We start from the raw sequence: 16,658 nt of genomic DNA, 5'->3' as shown, positions 1-16,658 counted from the left end.
GATGCAATGAATATGAACTTCAGCACGCTCCGGGAGAGAGCACAGGACAGGAAGGCCTGGCGTGCTATGGTCCATGGGGTCACGAAGAGTCGGACACGACTGAACGACTGAACAACAACAACAACCCAGTTAATGACTCTGTGCGTTTCAGAACCATTCCATAAGCTGGAACTACAGTAGGCCTGCTGTATCAGTACTGTGCCAGGGCTAACACTTGTAAGGATCTGTGCTAAAGTGCATGAAACAGACCCAAAGAATCATAGAATCATAGAATAGTAGGGTTGGAAGGGGCCTACAAGGCTATCAAGTCCAACCCCCTGCTCAATGCAGGAATCCAAGTCAGAGCATCCCTGACAAATGGCTGTCCAGCCTCGTCTTGAACGCCTCCAGTGTGGGAGAGCCCACCACCTCCCCAGGTAATTGGTTCCATTGTCGTATTGCTCTTACAGTCAGGATGTTTTTCCTGATGTTCAGCCGGAATCTGGCTTCCTGTAACTTGAGCCCATTATTCCATGTCCTGCACTCTGGGATGATCAAGAAGAGATCCTGGCCGTCTTCTCTGTGACAACCTTTCAAGTACTTGAAGAGTGCTATCATATCTCCCCTCAGTCTTCTCAAGGCTAAACATGCCCAGTTCTTTCAGTCTCTCTTCATCGGGCTTTGTTTCCAGTCCCCTCATCATCTTTGTTGCCCTCCTCTGAATCCTCTCCAGTTTGTTTGCATCCTTCTTCAAGTGCAGTGCCCAGAACTGGACACAGTACTCCAGATGAGGCCTAACCAGTGCTGAGGAGAGGGGAACTAGTACTTCCCGGGATTTGGAAGCTATGCTTCTATTAATGCAGCCCAAAAGAGCACTGGCCTTTTTTGCAGCCACATCACATTGTTGGCTCATATTCAGCTTGTGATCGACAACAATTCCAAGATCCTTCTCGCTTGTAGTGTGGTTGAGCCACTTATCCCCCATCTTGTAACTATGCATTTGGTTTCTTTTTCCTAGGTGCAGAACTTGGCATTTGTCCCTATTAAATGTCATTCTGTTGTTTTCTGCCCAGCGCTCCAGTCTATCCAGGTCACTTTGAATTTTGTTTCTGTCTTCCAAAGTATTAGCTATCCCGCCCAATTTTGTGTCATCTGCAAATTTGATCAGCATTCCCTGCACCTCCTCCTCCAAGTCATTAATAAAGATGTTGAAGAGCACTGGGCCCAGGACTGAGCCATGCGGTACCCCACTCGTTACCTCTCCCCAGTTTATTATTTATTTATTTAGTCATTTCATTTCTATACCGCCCAATAGCCGAAGCTCTCTGGGCGGTTCACAAAAATTAAAACCAAACAACACACAATAAAACAATTTAAAATATATAGAACATTAAACCCACAATATAACAATACAACCACAATAAAACCTAGCAGCAGTGCAGGAGTTTAAAATACAGATTTAAAACAGCAAAGATAAAAATTTAGAATGCTAAAATGCCTGGGAAAATAAAAAGGTCTTCACCTGGTGCCGAAAGGAATACAATGTAGGCGCCAGGCGAACCTCACTAGGGAGCTCATTCCAGAGCCAGGGTGCCACAGCAGAAAAAGCCTTCCTCCTAGTAGCCACCTGCCTTACTTCCTTTGGCAGGGGCTCACGGAGAGGGGCCGCTGATGATGATCTTAAGGTCCGGGCAGGCACATATGGGAGGAGGCGATCCTTCAGGTAGCCTGGCCCCAAGCCATTAAGGGCTTTGAATGTTAACACCAGCACTTTGAATCGGGCCCGGAAATGGACTGGCAGCCAGTGCAGCTGGAAAAGTACGGGCGTAATATGAGCTTGCAGGCCAGTCCCTGTTAACAATCTTGCTGCCCTATTTTGGACCAGCTGAAGTTTCCGGACCGTTTTCAAAGGCAGCCCCACGTATAACGCATTGCAGTAATCCAGACGAGAAGTTATCAGAGCATGGATAACTGTAGCTAGGCTATCTCTGTCCAGATAAGGGCGTAGTTGGTATACCAGCCTAAGCTGATAAAAAGTGCTCTGTGCCACTGAGTTCACCTGTGCCTCAAGTGACAATTCTGGATCCAAGAGCACCCCCAAACTACAAACCTGATCCTTTAGGGGGAGTGCAACCCCTTCCAGAACAGGTTGAATATCACCTAGCCGGGCAGATGAACCACCCACTAACAGTACCTCCGTCTTGTCTGGATTGAGTTTCAGTTTATTAGCCCTCATCCAGTCCATTACCGTGCCCAGGCACTGATTCAGAACAGCCACTGCCTCACCTGGTTTTGATGAGAGAGGTAGAGCTGGGTGTCATCGGCATATTGATGGCACCTCAGCCCACACCTCCGGTTAACCTCCCCCAGCAGTTTCATGTAGATGTTAAACAGCATGGGGGATAAAATAGAGCCCTGTGGAACCCCATGGCACAATTGCCATGGCACAGAGCAATAATCCCCCAGCACCACCTTCTGGAATCGGCCATCCAAGTAGGAGCGGAACCACTGTAGTGCAGTGCCTCCAACTCCTAACCCAGACAACCTATCCAGAAGGATACCACGGTCGATGGTATCAAAAGCCGCTGAGAGGTCCAGGAGAATCAACAGGGTCGCGCTCCCCCTGTCCCTCTCCCGGCAGAGGTCATCCCACAGGGCGACCAAGGCAGTTTCCGTTCCAAAACCAGGCCTGAAGCCCGATTAAAATGGATCTAGATAATCTGTTTCATTCAACAGTGCCTGGAGCTGTCCTACAACCACCCGCTCAAGCACCTTGCCCAGGAAGGGGATGTTGGCCACTGGCCTATAATGGTTAACATCCTCTGGGGCCAGGTTAGGCTTTTTCAGGAGTGGTCTAATTACTGCCTCTTTTAAAGCGGCAGGCACCACTCCCTCTCTCAATGAGGAATTTACAGCCTCCTGGACCCAGCCGGCCAACCCCTCCTTGTTTGATTTAATAAGCCATGAAGGGCAAGGGTCAAGCACACAAGTGGTCGATCGGACTTGGCCAAGCACCTTGTCCGCATCCTCAGGCCTCAGTAACTGAAACTCATCCAATAAAACTGGACCAGACGGTGCTCTGAACGCCTCTACCAATGGAACTGCATTAATGGTGGTGTCCAATTCATGACGAATCTGAGCGACTTTATCCTCAAAGTGCTGTGCAAACTTGTCACAGCGTGCTACCGAGGGTTCCACCGTCTCTCTCCCTGGCCCAGAATGTAACAGGCCGCGAACCACTCGGAAAAGCTCCGCTGGACGAGAAGATGCAATGCTGGTGGAAAAGAACTGTCTCTTTGCCACCCTCATCGCCACAGAGTAGGCTCGATAGTGGGCTCTTACCTGTGTTCGGTCAGACTCCGCACGAGTTTTCCTCCACCTGCGTTCTAGCCGTCTCCCCTCTTGCTTCATTGCCCTCAGCTCAGGTGTATACCAAGGAGCTGGCCGGGCTCTGCTCAGAGGGAGAGGGCGCTTGGGCACGATCGTGTCAACCGCCCGAGTCATCTCTGCATTCCACAGAGCGACCTGGGCTTCGACAGGAGCACCAGCCATACCAGCAGGAAAATCCCCCAGAGCCCTCTGGAATCCATCGGAATCCATTTGAGAAGGTCCCATTGATAAGGACCTGCTGCAGAATTTTCCTACGGATTGATGTCAGACTGACTGGCCTGTAGTTCCCAGGTTCCTCCTTTTTGCCCTTTTTGAAGATAGGGACAACGTTAGCCCTCCTCCAGTCATCTGGCACTTCCCCCGTCCTCCATGATTTCTCAAAGAGAATAGACAGCGGTTCTGAGAGTTCTGCCAGTTCCTTTATTACTCTAGGATGCAGTTCATCTGGCCCTCGAGATTTGAACTCATTCAAAGTAATTAGGTGTTCCTTGACCATATGCCTGTCGATCTCAAGCTGCAATCCTGCCCCTTCAGCCTGTACTTTGCCTTTGCCAGGGGGGTCATAGACCCTCCTTTGGGAGAAGACTGAGCCAAAGTAGGAATTGAGCACCTCTGCCTTTTCTTTGGCATCTGTTATCGTTTTGCCATCCTTATTTAATAGCTGAACCACCATTTCTTTCCTCTGCCTTTTACTATGCACGTAGCTGAAGAAAGCCTTTTTGTTGTTTTTAACATCCCTTGCTAACCTCAGCTCATTCTCAGCTTTAGCCTTCCTGACGCCATCCCTGCAATTCTGTGCTATCTGCCTGTACTCTTCCTTTGTTACTTGGCCTTCTTTCCACTTCCTATATGTGTCCTTTTTTGTTTTCAGGTCATCCCTAAGCTTTTTGTGATGCCACATTGGCTTCTTCTGTTGTCTTCCACCTTTTTTTCTTGTTGAATTGTTTGTGATTGTGCCTTGAGAATTTCCTTTTTTAAAAGCTCCCACCCATCTTAGACTCCTTTTCTCGTTAGCGTCGCTTGCCATGGGACCTTACTGATCATTGTTCTGAGTTTATGAAAATCAGCTTTCCTAAAATCCAGGGTACGCGTTTGACTACACTCAGCTTTTGCTTCCCTTGGAACCAAAAACTCAAGTACAACAAGGTCGCTTTCCCCCAGAGTTCCTGTAAGTGCTACTTTATCCACTAAGTCATCTCTGTTGGTTAGGATCAAGTCAAGGATAGCCGATCCTCTAGTTCCTTCCTCTACTTTCTGTAGGAGGAAGTTATCCACCACACAAGTCAAGAATTTCCTGGAGGGGCTATGTTTTGCAGAATCTGTCTCACAACAAATATTGGGGAAATTGAAGTCCCCCATTACTACTACAGCATGCTTCCTAAAACATTGGCTATTTGCTTTTCAAAAGTTTCATCCTTGTCTTCTCCTTGATTGGGTGGCCGGTAGTAGACTCCGACCACCAGGTTCCTTTTATTCTTTGCTCCATTTATTTCAACCCAGATGCTCTCAATGGGGCTACCAAGCTCCTCCTCCTGTATTTCTGTGCAGAGATATGTATTTTTCACATACAGTGCAACCCCACCTCCCTTTCTGTTCCTCCTGTTCTTTTTGAACAAGTTATATCCTTCAATTGCTGTATTCCAGTCATGAGAGTCATCCCACCAAGTCTCAGTTATACCTATCAGGTCATAATTTCCCTCTTGTATTAAGAGTTCAAGTTCGTTCTGTTTGTTTCCCATACTCTGGGCATTAGTATATAGACATCGAAGACCATGTGCTTCATAGTCTGGCTTTCTTCCTTCATGTGTCTGAAGACTATTATTGGGCGCTATCAGAGCTGTTCTCTCCATTGCAGTGCATTCGCCTACGTCCATTGTTACCCCCAACATTACATCTCCCTTCCCCGTGGGATTCAGTTTAAAGCCCTCCTGATGAAGTTCTTCATGCTGTGGCCAAACACATTCTTCCCATCCTTTGTGAGGTGCAACCCATCCCTAGCCAACAGCCCATCTTCCAGGAAGTATAGCCCGTGGTCCCAGAATCCAAATCTCTGTCGTCGGTACCACCTTCATAGCCAGTCATTCACCCGGAGTATTTTTCGTTCCCTTTCTAGCCCTCTTCTAACTACTGGAAGGATGGATGAGAAAACTATCTGGGCCCCAAAGTTCTTGAGTTTCCTACCCAAAGCTTCAAAGTCTGACATGATCTCTTTGTAGCTCCGCTTGGCGGTATCATTTGTTCCCACATGGATGAGCAGAAAGGGATACCTGTCAGTGGGCTTTATGAGTGCAGGCAACCTTTCAGTCACGTCCCTAATCTGTCCTCCCGGGAGACAACATACCTGGCGAGTCCACAGGTCTTTGCGACATACTTGGGTCTCGATCCCACGCAGCAAGGAGTCTCCCACTACTACCACTCTTCTCTTCTTCTTCTTGTAGGCCTGGGTTTCATCGCCTCTGTTTGACTGACCTTCAGCCTCTTGCTCACTCTCATGCAGGTTCCCCTGTGATTCTTCCTCTGCAGGCTTTCCTCCAGTCTCATCCCCAAGTACCTGGAATCGGTTCCACAGCTCCACTGCTTCCACTGGTGCAGAGTGGCATCTAGTTCTTCTTCTCCTAACTGTCACCCTTTTCCAAGGAGTATCCTCTACTCCATTTTTCTTCACCTCAGCATTTCCCACTGCCTCATCTTGCTGTTGCTCTTCAAGCTTCTGGTCTTCCCTTTGCTGCTGTAGTTCCCCCATTCTGTCCAAGAACTCTTCGTGGTCTCTTATTCCCCAGAGGGTCGACAGTCGCTGCTCCAGTCCACTTACTTTTTCTTCCAGCAGCGTGATCAACTTGCACTTGTTGCAGGTGTAGGCCATGTTGTTCTCAGGCAAGAAAACAAACATTGCACACACCTTGCAGGTCACCACCACTGGAGAGTCCTGTCCTTCCATAGCCTCTTTTCCCTTTTTGTGTCTAGCTTTGTGATTGTTCTAGACTAGCCTGTGCCTGCTCCTCTACTCAGTAGAGGTTAAAAGCAGAGTCCCACTGGTGTGAAAGTGTGTGTTACAAGACAAATAAATGGAAAAAAGTTAGTTAAAAAAATAAAAAATAAAAAAATGTTAGGGGCCTCCCCCTTGACCTCCCCTGGCCAACTCCCCTGGCCAACTGCTGTTTGCTCCCCCTGCTCGCTCACTCTCTGGGAGCTTGCCTGCTTCTGTAGTCCCTGGACCAGCTGGAGCAGCTTGCTCTGCTCTGCTCTGCTCAGCTGGGAGGCGGGAAACAAGGCGGGACTCCATCACATGAAGAGTTAATATTTGTGGACAAGGCCATCTGCCTCCTAGCAGCAGTGTGGGAAGCAGAACCCCTTCTTACTGTTGGCTGTTACGATGGCTGATTGTAATTAAGAGGCCTTAGGCCTCCACTGTTTTTTATATTTAAATAAATAGTTTCTTATGACATTATGTCTATCCTGAATCCAAGCCAGAGAACATTCCTGGATCTCTATTACAACAGGCTCCTGAGCATCAAGAAGTGGCATAAGAGATATGTAAACACATAAGAAGCATCTTGACTTTTTTTAAAGCCTGGGTCCCATTCCACCTTAGCTGTGCTTCTCAAGAAAGTGACAAAAGAGATGGAATCTGCCTCTGAACTTGTCAGGTTACGCACTGGTACATGCCACACCACTTTGTGCAATTAGGTTTGTATAACACTGGCTTAATAAAACAAAATCTTGAGACAGAGGATGTTTACATTGCAAGAGAGGTGGCAAATGGCACTTGTTGACTTTGTGCCAGAACACTGGAGGGAGGAGGAGGAGGTCTTGATTAAATCATTCAGAAGTAGCACTGCCAGCCCAGCCCAGCCCAGCCCAGCCAACCCCCCCCCCCCCCCCAGCAAAGCACTACCTTGAAAAGAAACAATGTCACTGACATTATGTTTGGGGGCATAGAAGATGTGTGCAGCTGCAACAAGCTTTTAACAAGAGAATTATATGGGATTCTGTCAATAAGGACACTGTCCCGCCTCAATCTTAATAATTAGATTTTCTGGTAAAGATGTAACTATTTTTTTCAGAAGACATGCCTGAAAATGGTGGACCACAATATAGCTAACATTATACATATGAAGAACCACAAGACAGAGGGTCCGAAGCATTGTTTTATTGTGTTAACACAAGCCCCAGTGATCCCTACCTAAATAGAAGTGCCCGCAGAACTAGGATTGCACGTTCCAGCCACAGCTCACTTAGGAAGGTATGTAACACAGCAGGTCTAATGAAGTAGTTTGTATAAATAGTGCTAGTAAAATGAAAGATGTCTCACTGCTGAAGGTAAACAGTTTTACCATTACTTTATTGTGTTACGCCACTGCATGGTGGCAAAACAAGAATCAAATTGACGTACGTGTGTGTGTGTGTGTGTGTGTGTATGAGTGAGAGAGAGAGCGAGCGCGCGAGCACGCGAGAGAGAGAGCGCGAGCGAGCATGCACTCCTAGGATCGTGATACACCGCTTAAAACATCAGTCACGCAGTACAGAAGCCTAGACACTGTTCACATGATGGGTCTGTTGCTTTTTGTAAAACCAATCAAGAGCAGTTAGTTTATCATGAGAATACACCTGTAAATAAGTGTTCAAATTTCTCTTCATTAATGAGTGGCATATTTGACTGCCGGCAAGATACATTTGCGAAGAGAAAACTCCCTGGAAAAGACCCTGATGCTGGGAAAGACTGAAGGCAAAAGGAGAAGGGGACGGCAGAGGATGAGATGGCTAGATAGCATCACGGATGCAATGAATATGAACTTGAGCACGCTCCGGGAGAGAGTGCAGGACAGGAAGGCCTGGCGTGCTATGGTCCATGGGGTCACGAAGAGTCGGACACGACTGAACGACTGAACAACAACAACAACAAAGATACATTTGGATAATGCGGTATTTGTTTTTAGAATGCTGTATTTTAAATTGTTAATTCTGAATGTCATATGTTATCTCTTGTTGTGTTTTATTTTAAATTTAGATTATTGCTCCTGAGGAAGGTGAGATCAATTCTCTAACACACATTGAGCTATAAATAACAATAAAGAGAATCTTTTTACCAGCACCTGGAACATGCCCCTTTTCTTCTTGCGTAGTAGGTGCTATTCCCCCCCTTACTCAGAAGTAAACCGTACTGACAGAGCTGGACAAATTCCTGAAGGCACCTTCCATCCAAGCACACTAGTTGTCACATATGACTAGAGATCTCCATCTTCCCCCTTCTGCAGTGTCAAGAACAAGCTTCTCTCACAAATATATTTCAGAATATTAATATCTCTTTCACTGACCTGCAAGAGTGCTAGGAAAGTTCTGCCCCCTTGGCTCAACTCCGCAGCACTGATTTCATTGGGCTACCAGGGCTTTATCCACAAGAAGGCAGACTCAAATATCCTGCTGTTTGTTCTGCCGTACAGGAATGCATGGCTTCAAAAGTTTCTGATGGGGAGTAAACCCTTTATATGAGCAGTGCACATTTTTCAGTCACTGTCACTCTCAGTAGCTGCGCTGTCCTCTTTTTCCACGCCTGCTGTCTCCTCTCTTAAGTCTGCAAAGAAATCCTCCCCACTACCAAATGCTTTGTGACTCAAAGATTTAAGCTGTCCACTTTTCTTCTTCTTCTTTCTGTAATCATCCACGATCACTGAGCTTAGTGAAGAGATATCCCAGAACTTCACCTTCTGGTCATGCCCACAGCTGGCCAGAAATGGGCCAGTATGACACTTCACTAGCTGCTCAATAGGTTCTCCTGCATGTTGTCCAACGCTGCCTATCACCCGATTGGGCAAGATGTTCACTGCCCTGAAACAACAGAAGATGACAGATCAACAAAAAGGCCAGGGTCTTTGTAATACTGCCCAGGAATTCATTCTACTCAAGGGAGTTCCGGTTCAGGGTGGGGAGGAATCCCGCTAGGCCTCCAAATTAATTTTAGAGAGTTTGACTACTTACATGGAGATTATCCCATGCCAAACAATAAGAGAGTAACATTAACATTGTATAGTTAACATGAACTATACAAATGCTGTGTAAACAAAACCATAATCAGGATAAGAATGGAGCAAAAAAAAGAAAAGAAAGGAACAATGCAAATAACGAACAACCCTCTAAACACAGGGTTCTTTAGCCTTGGTTCCCAGACAAGGAAGATGCCTGAAGAGTTACTGTTTGTACACCTGCATTACCTTCAGGGAAGTCCATCCAATTGTTCTACATTTACTCTACTCCAGAGGCATTAGCCAGGAATCCAGCCAGTCACCAGTTCTCAAAGCTCTGACTAAGGGACCAGTGCAAGCAATTGGGTACAGCCCTACTGGACAGGTTGATCTCCGTAACCCCATTCAATATTGGGATATGCTGTTCCCATTCAAGGTTATATTTTGTCTCTGATCATCCCCTACCAAAAGCTCCCTTCCCATCAGCCTTCATTCCCAACCCCACATTTCAGTAGGGTTCCCACATGCCTGCCCAGAGTTAGCCAGAACCTTCTCTTGGCAAGCAACCTAATGCACTCTCACCTGATAACTCCGTCGGTGGAGCCTGTGCACACAATGCTCTCTGTTACGGGAACCATGCAGTCGATGGACTCCGCCTTTAGTGCAAAACGATCACTGGTGGCACCAAAACCGTCCCAGTTAAAGAGGTAAATAGTCCCCTCACTGGAGCCACAGGCTACTTTTTTCCCCCTCTGAGCAAGGAAAAATATACAGCTTAGCCAGAAAAAAGCAAAAGCATGATTCCCCTTCTCCCTCCCATCAAACCAAGAGGAGCTAATAGGTGCATAAGCTACCTGCCAAAGGCCTTTCCCCTTTGAGTCTAAACTTTAGATTACAATACAAACACCAACGAGTAGGAACGATACATAGCAGATTAACACAGCAAGGAATTGCAATACTTAGCGGGGGAATACTTTTAAGTCCCTGCTACTACCTGCCAAAAATAATACAGCCCATTTGTCCCACTGGCACACAGTCCTTTCTCAGGGCCCACTGAGTAACAGCACTGACCTTCATCAGAGCGATGGCTGTCAGGTCCCCATTCTGAGGCTCTGACAGTAGCTCAAAGCGCCTCCTCCTGATGTTGAAGACTCCCATAGTTCCATCTCCACTGCAAGATAGGGAATGGTATACAATATTCATGTATGTACGTATGTATGTATTTATTTATAAGAGAAATTCTATCACCTTTCCACTTATAGAAGCATGAAGGCAGTACAATCGCAGTTCAAAACCATTTCTAGACAGCTTGGCGTTTAAGCCTAAGGGGGAGTATCAAAAGCCATTGGAACAAAGAGAAAAGTGACACCAGATTTGGGAGTTGTTGGGTTGGGGTGGGGGGTTTTCTGGATCTAAAATCTCTTGGCCTTCATTGCAGGAACAGTCAAAGCTTTATCTCTGCTATCCAAGGAGAACAAGACTAGCCCTGATGACCCATCAGGAGAGTGCAGTAGTTACCTGGTGGTGAGCAGCAGCTTCTTGTTTCCATCCAGGACCATGTCACTGATGTACTCCTCATGCTGCTTCATCTCCATGATGGAGGTGCCCTTGCGCAGGTCCCACACTTTCAATTCCCCACTGTCATCTCCTGTGGCAAGCAAGTGTTCATCTATCACCAGCAGACAGTTCAAAGCAGAGCTGTGGAAATTCCAGAGATCTAGTAGCAGTCAGTGCTATAGCTAGGCAAGATACTGTAGAATGCCTTATTCCTTCTTTGCCTCTGTGAAGTCCCATCATCCACACAGCACCTCTAGTCAGAGCACAGGGGCACTATGAAAGAAGGAAGTGTGGCCACTCCTCCAAAGGGTAGAATGAGGGGCTTAAGAGCCAGTGCACTAATTAATCTGATCCTGGGACTTAAAGAGACCTCTTTCTCTATACACAATTAGGGATGTCATATCAGGTAAGTAAGAGCAGGAGTTAATCAGTGTTCCCTCTGGAAAACATGCTAAAACCTGCTTTCTGCACACTTGGGCCTTCACCCAAAATCTAAATACACTTGGCATGGCAACTGTCCCTTCCAACGCACATTCCTTCATCCCTCTGACTTCTAAGTGAGACGATAATGAGGGAGGCTCAGGCAGCTTTAAGGTTATTTGGGTGATTTGTCCAAACTTTAAACGTATGGAGATATAGGAAGCTGGGCATGTTACTCTGAAGGAGTATTTGGAGGGTGGGGCCAACTTCTAGACTAAAACAAAGGGACAAGGAGGGCATGCTGGGTTGAGGCTGACCTACTAACCAACTTATCAAATGCCATTTGCAGTCACAGTTCAGATAAAAAAAGATTTTCAATTCTAATGTTGCAATTCCTGTGAGGAATTGAATTCCTAACCCACCCATTAAAAAGCAGGAAAATAATCATGCAGGGTAGGGCTGGATCTCTCTCTCCCATCCTTTGAGAGGACTCCTAGCACAGACTAGCCTTTTAAAATAGGGGTAGGCAACTTCTGGGGGTTGGGGGACACATTCCACCCTTGCTGATGAATTGGCATCAGCAGCAAAAATCACAACAATTGTGCAAGGAAACAAGGCATCTGGGGAGCCTTGTTTCCCTAAAAAATTGCTGTGATTTTTGCTGCAGTAACAGCAAATTCAGCAGCCGCAATGGCAGGGGAACACAGCCATGCAGCCTGTGGGCCGTGTGATGCCCACCCGGTTTTAAAACTTGAAGAAAATATTCTGAAATAGAAATAATTCTTTGTAGGATCATGTTCCTTGTTATTAGAAAGGCCATGACTGCATTATAGCTGGAAGAAGAGTGTTAAAGAAAATGCTCAATGTATTTTGCAGCCTGATCCTATGCATGCTTACTCAAAAGTAAGTATAAGTCCTACTGAGTTCAAGAAAGGATATTCACATGTAAGTCTTAGATGAGGATTCAAGGCCATAGAACAGCTGGGAACTAGTCCTAAATACTTACTTATGAGCCTTGGAGAAGCGAGTCATAAGACGTCCCTCTTCCATGTTCAAGATATGAATGGATTTATCTTTGGACACCGTGAAGAGCTCTAGGGAGGGGGGAAAACACATATACCACTGAATATGACTAGAACTCTGTAAGGAGTATTTGCTTGCAACATGCAGAACAGTCTACAGAAAATCAAGGGTTGTCTCCCTACTTCAAATTAGCTGTTCTAGAGTGGTTAGCTCTTACCAATCCATAATGTTTGGCACACAGAGAGCAAGGACACCATGACCTGCCTACAGCACCCTAACTAAGTTTGCCAACTATTGGTTCAAAAAGATTCCTATGCCTTTACCAGCTGTATTGCCAGGTGCTGCTGCTTCTGTTAAAAGTCTGCAGTGAGAACAGAAATGGAAACCACATCTGCTGAGCCTCTACTGGTCATTAGGATTGCCAGGTCTATACCTTAAAACACAAGGTCCCAAGGCACGATACAGCCACCATCTCACACACAGCCTTTCCTCCATCAGACCCATTGTGAGCGGCTGTGTCCTACTGTGGATCCTTGAAGCACGCAAGGATATAGGTGACCTCTCTGGCCAAGCAACCCCACCTGCTATTTATTAAAAGATTTCTAAACCAATTTTCAGGGCATAATAGCTCTCACAATGTGGTTTATAGTTCTAAGATAAACATAAAATAATCATTTTTAAAACCATATACAACCCCTTACAATGAACAGCAATAAACTAATGACAGTCAATAAAACACAGGTTAAAATAAATAAGTCTAACTATTAAAAAACAAAAAGAATGATGGAGCCACACATATTTGCAGGGGAAGCGTATTCCATAAATTGGGCCCACCCACCAAAAAAAGGCCCCGTCTAGTTATCCATCAATCTAGCATCTTTTAACAACAGGACAGAGAACACGGCCTTGGACATCAAATTTAACACATGAGAAGCCTCACACGGATGCAAGCAGTCCTTCAGATAGCCAATCCATTTAAAGCTTTAAAGGCTAAAGTGAGTGCTCTAAACTGGGCCCAGAAACAAACAGAAACAAACAGTCTGCCAGTGTCTGCACCAACTGCAGTTTGCACAAAGTCTTTAAACCAAGGGTCCAGAACTGGTTTTAGGTTTCCCCCCACCAGGTTTGCCCCCCACCAGGCCCACTGTGGGCCAGATGATGTCAGGGCATGGCCCCACCCCAGACTGTCATCGTCCCTCTTTTTCTCTCCATGCTGGGAGGAGGCATGAAGTTTCTCCTCTCTCCCAGCATGGAGAAAAGAGCTAAGTTCCGTATAAACCGATGAAGTAACAGGATCTAAGAGCACAATCCTATGGCCGCTAGTCAGCGGCTAGACAGCCCTGGGATAGGTCGGTTCCCAGGAACCAACCCTCACCCCCTCCCACACCGCCTCGCAGGCAGCGCAGATAGTAAGACCAGCGTGGAGCAGTGAAAAGGGGGCATTCCCAGAGGCAGGTCAGGGTGAGGAGGTCAGAAATGCCGGTAGGACACATCCTATGTGTCGTCCAGCCGTCGCTTTCCACAGCGGCTAGATAGCTGCTAGACCGCCAAAATCAGCTGTCTAGCCACAAAAGCAGGGTGGGGGGAGCAAGGAGGAGATCCACTCCTCACCACTCCTCCCACCCTGCACTGGATAGGTGGTCGCCCCAGGGGTCAGAGGTGACCGTCGAACCACATAGGATTGCTCCCTAAATCATAGTAGTTTGTTTTAATCCCGAGTGCGTGCCAGGCATCGTTTGCCTAATTACCCACCTGGGCACAGCTTGTCATGTCATCCAGACCTGGGCGGCACCTCTTGTTTGAGGGGGAAACAACCCTCAAAGAATCTAACAACAGGCCATGAGTTATTTGAGGATTGTTTCCCCCCACAAACAAGCCATGCCGCCCAGGTTCACTGTGTTCAATGGGGGTTCCAGTGAATCGACAGCCAATATACCGCCTAATTAGCTACAAAGACAAAAACAAGCCCTAAACAGAAAAATACTCACTGTGTCCATCATGGGAAAAGCACACTTCCCGGCAGGATTTTAAATGATGTCCTGAGGACCAGAGCTCCTTGTTCCCACCTTCCAGACAAGAGTATGAATACCTAAATGTTTTTTTAAAAAATAGGGAGTGGGATATCCAAGAACCTGTCACACAGCAACTGGAAGAATCATACTTAAAGCTTAAAGTTGTACTATAGGAAGACTGGGCAAAAAAGCAGGATTGGTGAAGCAAGGAGTTGGAAGGAAATTTCAGTCTGAGATGTAACACACAAAGATTTCTGATAACCTTTTTGGAAAAGGAAAAGCAAGCTTGATATTTGTATAACTGCGGATTGAAGAAGTCCCCAGTTCTACAGCCATGAAAACTGTTGCCTGCTTACGGGCTCCAAGAGGGATTTAACTGGCCGCTTTTAGGAAAAGGACACTGGACTATGAACCCTTGTTCTGATCCATCAGAGCTGCTCTTAATCAGAGGAACCAACATTTTGCAAATGGAGTCCTATTAATATTTGCAGTGCTTTCTTTGCATATCTGGCTGCAGAATGTATATTTTGCTATTTTTATTCAGCAGTTGGGACAATGGGAAACAGAATGTCCCTCGCAACACCTCCATCACCAAGATGGAACTTTTGAATTTCCGATCTTTCTGCCTTAAAAAAAAAAAGATTTTTTTCTTTTTTCTCTTTTACACAATACAAAGAAAATAGGGGGAGGATGTTGAAAAAAAGTTGGAACACATTCAAATACATATATAAGCTTACATATATAAGCTCTTATTGCTACTCCAACATACATATCAGTGTGTGAAGACCAAATATCCAAATATGTGCGTGGAGACTGCTGTCTGTAATAAGCTGTATATACATATCTGTATACAGAAAGAGCAGTAAGGTCCTCTGTCCTGATCCTTCAGCCTTAAAAAGCCAGTCATGAAAGGCTCAGTCTACAGAGCAGACTGACAATAAAAGGCTTCTGTCTTGCTGAACTATTCATGCAGGAAGGGGGAGTTACCAATAGCTTCCACCTGCATCACCCAGTGTGAGGACAGTTATAGAGTAAGAACATTTCTCAGAGAAGCTGTACTCACACGTAGACATCACCATCCACATCTCCAGCAGCTATGATATCCCGGCAGGGGTGAAAGGCAATGGTGTTTGCTGCTGCTTCTAGGGAAATGTCTTCAGGGGTGTCACGAAGCCTAGGCTCATATCTGGCTTCCTCCTCACCTGAATATGCCTGGGGGAGGGGAGAAAACAAACAACTCAAACCTCCATAGAGGCCCTACAATCCCTGACTCCCCAAAAGGTCACCACCCCATGTACTGTATTATGTGTCAGTTAAAATAATAAAAAGTCTTGTTGTTAGTCTTAAAGACTAACAAATTTAGGGCACAATCCTATCGGGATAGTTGGCCGCCTCCAAACTCGGAGGCGGCCAACTATCTAATGCAGGGCAGGCGGAACAAGGAGGGGATCCTCTCCTCCATGCTCCAGCTGCCCTGCATTTCATAGAATCATAGAATAGTAGGGTTGGAAGGGGCCTACAAGGCCATCAAGTCCAACCCCCTGCTCAATGCAGGAATCCAAGTCAGAGCATCCCCGACAAATGGCTGTCCAGCCTCGTCTTGAATGCCTCCAGTGTGGGAGAGCCCACCACCTCCCTAGGTAATTGGTTCCATTGTCATATTGCTCTAACAGTCAGGAATATTTTCTTGATGTTCAGCCAGAACCTGGCTTCCTGTAACTTGAGCTCATTATTCCGTGTCCTGCATTCTGGGATGATGGAAAAGAGATCCTGGCCTTCCTCTCTGTCACAACTGTTCATTACTTGAAAAGCACTATCATATCTCCCCTCAGTCTTCTCTTCTCAAGGCTAAACATGCCCAGTTCTTTCAGTCTCTCTTCATCGGGCTTTGTTTCCAGTCCCCTCATCATCTTTGTTGCCCTCCTCTGAACCCTCTCCAGCTTGCCTGCATCCTTCTTCAAGTGCAGTGCCCAGAACTGGACACAGTACTCCAGATGAGGCCTAACCAGTGCTGAGGGGAGGGGAACTAGTACTTCCCGGGATTTGGAAGCTATGCTTCTATTAATGCAGCCCAAAAGAGCATTGGCCTTTTTTGCAGCCACATCGCATTGTTGGCTCATATTCAGCTTGTGATAGACAACAATTCCAAGATCCTTCTCGCTTGTAGTGTTGTTGAGCCACATATCCCCATCTTGTAACTGTGCATTTGGTTTCTTTTTCCTAGGTGCAGAACTTGGCATTTATCCCTATTAAATGTCATTCTGTGGTTTTCTGCCCAGCACTCCAGTCTATCCAGACCACTTTGAATTTTGTTTCT

General features: G+C 46.3%; 1 protein-coding gene across 2 annotated transcripts in view; it reads right to left on the bottom strand.

The window, feature by feature from the left end:
- The window catches only part of WDR55 (WD repeat domain 55), a 28,543-nt gene that overhangs the window by 10,272 nt on the left and 1,613 nt on the right, over positions 1 to 16,658 (bottom strand). The window contains exons 2-8 of one of the 2 annotated variants that reach the window (XR_014790332.1): positions 15,405 to 15,553; positions 14,318 to 14,418; positions 12,313 to 12,400; positions 10,848 to 11,027; positions 10,401 to 10,500; positions 9,912 to 10,081; positions 8,685 to 9,195 (exon numbers count right to left, since the gene is read on the bottom strand). Coding sequence is in view for 1 of the 2 variants with exons in the window: in XM_084850912.1 (XP_084707038.1) it covers positions 8,874 to 9,195; positions 9,912 to 10,081; positions 10,401 to 10,500; positions 10,848 to 11,027; positions 12,313 to 12,400; positions 14,318 to 14,418; positions 15,405 to 15,553 (1,110 nt within the window). In the remaining variant the exon portion in view is untranslated. Of the gene's footprint in view, positions 1 to 7,499; positions 9,196 to 9,911; positions 10,082 to 10,400; positions 10,501 to 10,847; positions 11,028 to 12,312; positions 12,401 to 14,317; positions 14,419 to 15,404; positions 15,554 to 16,658 lie in introns of those variants that run through there. The other variant, XM_084850912.1, reaches the window with a different exon arrangement.

The sequence above is a fragment of the Heloderma suspectum genome, chromosome 4 (genome assembly GCF_057233095.1).
Source record: "Heloderma suspectum isolate Gila_16-S chromosome 4, 16-S_ref, whole genome shotgun sequence".
NCBI classification, from domain to species: domain Eukaryota; kingdom Metazoa; phylum Chordata; class Lepidosauria; order Squamata; family Helodermatidae; genus Heloderma; species Heloderma suspectum.
Note: the sequence above shows the minus strand (reverse complement) of the source record. Positions and strands in the feature narration are given on the sequence as shown.